Source organism: Thalia democratica, chromosome 3, assembly GCF_965202585.1.
Source record: "Thalia democratica chromosome 3, ktThaDemo2.hap1.1, whole genome shotgun sequence".
NCBI lineage: Eukaryota > Metazoa > Chordata > Thaliacea > Salpida > Salpidae > Thalia > Thalia democratica.
Window position 1 is genome coordinate 57,751,548 of NC_139167.1, and position 7,199 is coordinate 57,758,746.

The 7,199-nt window shown below is 27.9% G+C and overlaps 1 protein-coding gene across 1 annotated transcript; it reads right to left on the reverse strand.

Moving 5' to 3' along the window:
• Window positions 1-326: 326 nt before the first annotated feature.
• On the reverse strand, window positions 327-5,641 carry LOC145832449 (serine carboxypeptidase ctsa-1.1-like). Its single transcript, XM_082939764.1, has 12 exons — window positions 5,623-5,641; window positions 4,985-5,153; window positions 4,441-4,549; window positions 3,717-3,860; window positions 3,187-3,351; window positions 2,779-2,964; window positions 2,181-2,420; window positions 1,812-1,930; window positions 1,434-1,509; window positions 1,286-1,375; window positions 693-797; window positions 327-401 (listed from the first exon to the last, which is right to left on the reverse strand). Exons 1-12 carry the CDS (start codon window positions 5,639-5,641, stop codon window positions 327-329), a joined length of 1,497 nt encoding a protein of 498 aa, XP_082795890.1.
• Between the last annotated feature and the right edge of the window lie 1,558 nt (window positions 5,642-7,199).

Here is a 7,199-nt window from a genome sequence, read left to right on the forward strand (position 1 = left end):
CTTATTATTATACCGACTGACAGAATGACTTCTTAAAGTTTTGATAAATATTGACAAAATGCTTTATAATTCAATAAAATTCTAATTGCGTTTACTATAACAAAATCAAAAAGTTTCAATAACTACGTATGTTTTAATAACATGTTACTGGACCATAAACTTAGCAACTGGCTAAAAAACACTTTAAAATAAGCAAAATAAAAATTTGGCGAGTTTATTGTTTGCGATTTTACGCTTTTATTGTATCTAATAAGAAAGCTACGTGTAACAGAATGATGAAGCAGCAGAAAAAAAAAACATTCACATCGTTTTTAATGATATTCACTTCAGTTTGATATCCAGTTCCTGATCAAAGTGTAAACTTCTTCGGGTTTTTCTATCATGCTGCTGTGTCCAGCACCCTACATATGAAAAGAAAAATTAATATACTTAAAAGCAGATAGTTCATTTAATGTTTATTTGGCGGTGTTCAGAAGTTGTTTTAAGGTTGTTATAATGTTTTAAAATCATAATGTGGTTTTTAATTGAATAGCACTTCAAGAAAATTTAATTTAGTTTTTTTTTCTTTTATCAAAAAGAAAAACTTTTTTTTGATATCTTTTTACAATTTTAACAGTTTTAGTGAAAATAAACCAATAGTCTCTAGTAGATATTTGTATTTGTTATAAAAATAAATACATATGTAAACTTACCCTTATGATGGCATACTTAAGTTTTCCGTGGAAATACTTTTCATAATGGCCTCCAACGCTTCTCATATTTCCTTGTTTAATACTGAAGGTTTTTCTGGTGGTAGACTGTAAAAATATTTTTAATTTTCTGTGTTGACAAAGGTAAGTTCTTAAATTTTGATAGTAATAAGGTGTCGAAAATGTGTAAAGTAAATTTAGAAGAAAAAATAAAATATCAATATTTTACATTACACAATCATCATAGTGTTTAGTTTTTTTTTTTAATTATTTTAATACTACTTTGGCTAAAAGTTATCTTAAAATGCTAAAAGTACAGCGTTTTCTTCAAACAAGATTTTGTGCTAAATGTATTTGAGCGTTAGTTTTTTTCAAGCTTAACTCGAAATTGTTAAAACTTAAATAATTTTTAAGTTAACGGTTAGAAATAATGATAAACAATGAAAATAAATAGTTTTAATCTAACTAAATACTTATATTTTACTCGCCTTTAAAGAAAAAAGGGCTCAAAACATTTTTAATTGCGTACTTTTTATATTTTAAGTTTTAACAAACAAGTAAAACCGAATAAGTTAAGTTATGGAACAACAATTAACCTCAAAACCAAGATTTCTTATAAAATCTTCACCTCCGAAGAAATTCATGTGAAAATCACTGTCTCCATAAAACAACAACACTGTTTTCGACTGTTAAATAAAACAAAGTATTATATTACATTTTACTTCAGACAGATAAAAAACTCACAAATTTCTTCAGAACTTTTTCGATTTGATGCGTCATGTCGTTGTACTGACCTCTGAATGCCCGGTTCACTTTCATACTAAAAAAAATTTGTAATCGTAAAACACTGATATATATATATACAAGCAATTTTACTGAAATTTAAAAAATAGTTTAAATATGTAAATAACTTATATTTCTTTTCATAAATAGTTTGTGATAAAAATTTTTTTTTCAATAAAAAAAATCACCAAGATAAATTTTATTGTAATAATTGTTTACCTGTACTAACAGCAAAAAAACTGTGTCTTATCACTTACCTTGCAAACAGTTTTTTAAACTACATTATTATTTTTGAAAAGTTTTTGAGGCAGATTATAGGAACTTGAAACAATTTTTTACTTGCAAACTTTCCAGGACTTAAGTCTGTCTGCATGGATTTCCTTTTGAACTTTTTCATCGCTCAAGTATTTTTCTAGCATCTTATTGGTTTTTCTTTCGCAGTCTTCATCCCAGGAGGACTAGCAAAATTAACATATATAACTTCTACTTTACATCATAAGAGAAAAAAAATAGTTATACTTGTCTGTATTTACATTTGTATTCTGTTTAGTTTTTTATACAGTCCTGTGCAGAACACATCAAAAAAATAAACAGAAAACTTAAACAAAAAAAAACTGTTTCTATGTTGTTCTCAAGTCATACTTGTAACAACTGTAATAAAAAAAATCTTGGTTTACATGCGGTTACTATAAAAGTTACCAAATTCACCTTCCAAACGTATATTTTTTCACTCGTTGCTTCCTTCGCATCTTCTGCCATTGCATTTAAATAGTCCTCATACTCTTTTTCGTAATCATACGATGAGTCGTAATCATACGTTGAGTTGTAATCGGTTGAGTTGTAATCTGCATACAAGTGGTCCAGAGGGACGTCTTCTGCCCAGCATTGGTTGTTGATGTTGCTCTTGTCGTAATCTGCTTTTCCGGTGCTCATGTACCACTCAGTTCTCTGTTAAACAGTTTGTTTGTGAGTTGTTTGCGTGTTGAACAAATTTGAAGGTTTTATAACGCAAGAGAAAAAGTTTTGTAATGTTTTTACGGTACTAATACTGTGTTACAAGTATTGTCAACAAAGTATTGTTACTAACTGATTTGGTGAAGAAAACTACTTTTGCTGTTTTACAACTAACAACACCTTATTATATTTGGTCTGTTTTTATTTCTATGCAATTTATTTAGAATTTTTTATTTTTTATTTTTTTGGTGTACTGTTTTTATAACAAACTTTACCATTAGTTAATTACAAAAACTAAGTAATTAATTTATATAATTCAAAAAATAGTTTCAATACTCATAAAAAGTCTTACACTTTTCATACACAACTCTTCGACTTCGGTATAATTTCTTTCTATGCCGGGGCTAACGCTCAGGCAGTCATGCTCCTTCATGGTTTCATACAACTTGCTGTTGATCACTCCTCGAGAGTAAGCGTATTTCAGTTGAGATTCTTTGTAGATTTTTTCGTTCAGATAAGGATTTCCCAACATTATACCCTGTGTTTAGTTTTTTTCACCATCTAAAGCCGTAATCAAAAATAAAAAACTATATAACTGCGTAAAACAATTAAAAAACCTTTACCTAACAAAGACACAATCATCATAAGTACTTTTATCATGATACATTAGAAAATTGACATATAAAACTTTATTTTGTTTAGCACCGACAAAACTTTTTACTTGTAAGATGTTTTTTAAACACTTAGTATACAGACAAACTTTGAAGTTCTCAGCTAGCGTTGAGTTCTTTTCGAGCAAACTGGTGGCCATTATGGGAATGTAAACTCCTGCGTAACCGTTTCCCGCCAGATACAAATCGTATTCTCTGTACTGGGGATGCACCTCCATGAAATTTTCCAGGGAGTGCAACAAATCCGTTGTCGTCTGTTGGCAAAGCAGAGTACGCTAAAACACATGCTAGTAATTGTTTTATTGTATCTGCGTTAGAAATGCAATAAACCGATTATTGTACGTACAAACGTTTAGAACTGGTTAACAAGTTCAAGTTTTTACAAAGTCTTTTAAATGATAAAACAGGGAAAGTGTTTTAAAACATATGATAATAAATAGTCAAGTATGTACCAAGTTTATTTTCCTACTAGCTTTCACAATTAAACGCTGTACTTTACTAAACCAACTTTGACGCCTTCTACATATTTAAAACAGAAGTTAAAAGTGGTAAAGTCTTTCTTTAATGTAAAAGTATTACAACCAGGTGGTATTTTTAGAATGTTAGAACTACAACAAACGCTGTGATCCGATTGGTTAACATTCTTGTGAGATTCGTGATGCGAATAGCCCACTCCTAATGGAGCTTCTATGTGCAGTGTGTGAGCCATTCTGTTCCACGAGTATTTGTTCTTCTTCAACTTGCCCGGATTCTCTTCGTCTATCTATTGGTTTGAATTCACGTACAAAATTACAAAAAAAAAGACTTATAAAGTTTGATTTATCTAATTAGAAATGAATAACTTTTTTTGTATTTAATGTTGGGACGCATTCAAAATCTACCCGCGACCAAAATCCACTCGATCAAAATCCACCCAGTCAAATTCGAGAACCGCTTACCGATCGGGGGTAAGGGTTAGGGGTAACAGTGATAGTGAAAAAAAAAAATCAAAAAATATAAAAAAATAATAAGTATATAAAGAAAATATAAAATCAAATTGGGTGGATTTTGAACGCGGGTGGATTTTGATAGTTTACCTTTTTTTTTGTATTCAATGTTGAAACTAATACAAAGAGTTAAAAAAACAGAACAAAAGTTTTTAGTTCTTTTAAAAATAAAGCGTTTAAATTTTTTAATTTAAATTTGTTTTCATCTTATTAATTTATAGTACTTAACTAGTATTTAAAAAAACTTATTAGGTAATTTTTACAATATAAGTTAAAACTAAAATAAATATGTAACAAATCAAGTACAAAGGCAACTTTTTAGTTCATTTAAAGCAACGAATTTTTATTGCAACATACAATAAAAGGCCCGTTCCCCTTCAACAAGTCGACCATTGAGCTGCATCCCGGACCTCCGTTCAAATAAACAATAAGCTTCCTTGCACTGCCGCACCTGTCAGTGTTCAACCTGGAAACATCAATAGTTTATAAGAATCAACAAAATTTTTAGCAATAAAGCTATTAGGAGATTTAGTTGTTATGACCGCTTTCTTTAGTTTATTTTACATCAACTAAATTTTAAAGTTATTTGTAGTTTAGTTGTAAATTGTTTTTTTTTTTTACTTTTGATGAAATATTATAACAAATTAAGCTAAAGTTTAATTTATATTTAGTCATACTTCGTCAATATCATCTATAGTTTAAATGTAGTAGGTTTAAATACATTCTCTTTTTGATTAAATGTTTAACTTTTATACATCATTAAAAAATTTAGAGTTTCAATTTGATAAGAAACTGAACAAAACTTTTTTAAGAACAACAAAAAGATTTATTAGAGGAGCTGTATTTGACAGTATTCAACTAAAAATAAGTTTTATTTTAAAACAAGTTAATTGAAAAATACCAGTAGAACATTTTCTTTTTAGGTCGTTTCGCAGTGAGGTAACCGGAGTACATCAGGAATTCTTCAGGAAAGTCATCGAGTCCCGGAAGATGAGTTATCAGGTCTTTGTGCCCTGGTGTGAAGTTTCCACATTCCTTGTAGTTGCTTTCAACTGACACACTTCTTGGAACTGTCCGAAACAGCAGAATATAAAAGACTAATAAAACAAATTTTAAAATTATCATTTTTTGCCAATAAGTAGTTTAAACAATATTAAAGTTTTATTTTTTAAACTGAACATTGTTTTAATTTTCTTGTCCTTGCTTTTAACCAACTCTTTTCTTGGCACTTATTGAAATTTGCAAGATAAGCTTTTATTGAACTGTATTTAATGTAACGAGTTTTTTTAAGTTTTAACGTTGTTGCAGTATATCAAATAAGATTATAAGTAGTCGACAATTGAGCTTACTTTAAGAAATTTCAAATCTTGATTTTATAAAGCTTTATTAATCAAAGTAAAAAAATAATATAGTCTTTGTTAAAGTGTTACAAAGCTACAATTTTTTTAATTTTATTAAATGCTTATAAACAAGTTTTAACATTTTACGTGAACATCATGCTAAAGTTCTAAATTGTCAAAGCAAAACAACTAGACTCACTCGAATGACCATCTGTCATGGATATCATTAACAGAACCAGAAGAAGATTACAACAAAGCAACGTAAATTTGGTTGCAGGTTTATCTACCATTTTGTTTTTGTAATTGAAAACCTACAAAACCGTTTTGCTAGTAGTGAAGTAAAAATAGATAAAAAACAAATAGTTTCTTGCTGTTTAGTGGTTTAAGCAATATTTAGATTTTAAGTTTGTTTAAATGTTTGCTAACTCTCAGCGGTTTACTAAACAGCATAGGGCCAACATACAGTCAACTTTTTTAGATATAAGTGTTAAAATAAAAAAATATATGGTACGCCTACCTTTTTCTTGAAAATATTTTAATAATGTTAACACAATTCAAATATCTTAAAATAATAAACATAAAGTTTTAATAATTTAAACTGATTAAGTCTTGATGATTTTTCGTTTCATACGACTTAAAGCAAAAAAGTGAATTTTCCTGTTTAAAAACCATTATATTTTAAGAAAAACACAGAAGATTATTAGGTGTTACAACTTTTTTAACGATACTTCACAACTGCCTGCCTTTAAATTGTTATTTTAGCTAACTTTTTATTAAGTTGAGTTTATAGCAACTAAAAGTTATTAAAACGTAATGCTTTAAGCATATTTGTCATAAACTCTATAACCAAAAGAAAGTTTTAAACTGATTAAAAACTTTATAAAAACAAAAGTATAAATAGTCGTAGAAACAATAAGCAGTGGTATTAAAACATTGTAAATTACACACGAGCAATATCATTTAAAAACATGTGATAATAACTAACGTTAATTTGTGTTTTTAAGTACTCCAAATTTAAATTTACATTATTTAAAACTTCAGTTCACTTACGTAAAATGAAAATTGGTTACATAAAGCAATGAATTTTTTTAGAATTTTTCCATTAAAGAAACAAAATACTTTTAAGTTCATCAAGCAAACTGATACTTTAACAAATACAGTTCTTTTGTCTATATCTCTTAGATGCTACTTCCTATTTTTTTATGAACTTCATTTTTTATTGACAAAATTAATTAGTTTACTTGGTCAGTTGAACAATATTACACTTTCAACTGAAAAAACACGTTTATTAATCTATGATTTTTTTTTAACTTTAATAAAATTTTCTAGTATTTTATTTTTGGTTCTAAAATATTTAAAATACTTTTTTTAAAGCTTTTTTTAACTTATAAAACTAATTTACTATATGTCAATGCTTATAACTTTTAACTTTTGCATATTTAAAATCTTTATGTATTTGTAAAAACGTATTTGAAATAATAAAAAATTTTGCAACGTATTTGTTTTGCAAAAGTTTGTATATGTAATTATTTAGTAGATTAAAAGTTATTTTAACTACTAAAGATAAATTTAAAAACGTCCATCAAACTTTTGATCATCTGATATTTAAAACATTATTTGCCTATGGAGTAGAAATAGCACTGTCTGTGGCTATTTAAAATTGTTAATGTCAAAGCGCATTAAAGTATAGGTAATTGTCAGCAAGGCACATCGAAAGTTTTTTACAGGCGTCACTAAAGCACATAGTGTCAGTTTGTAATACGGAGTGTAACTTTT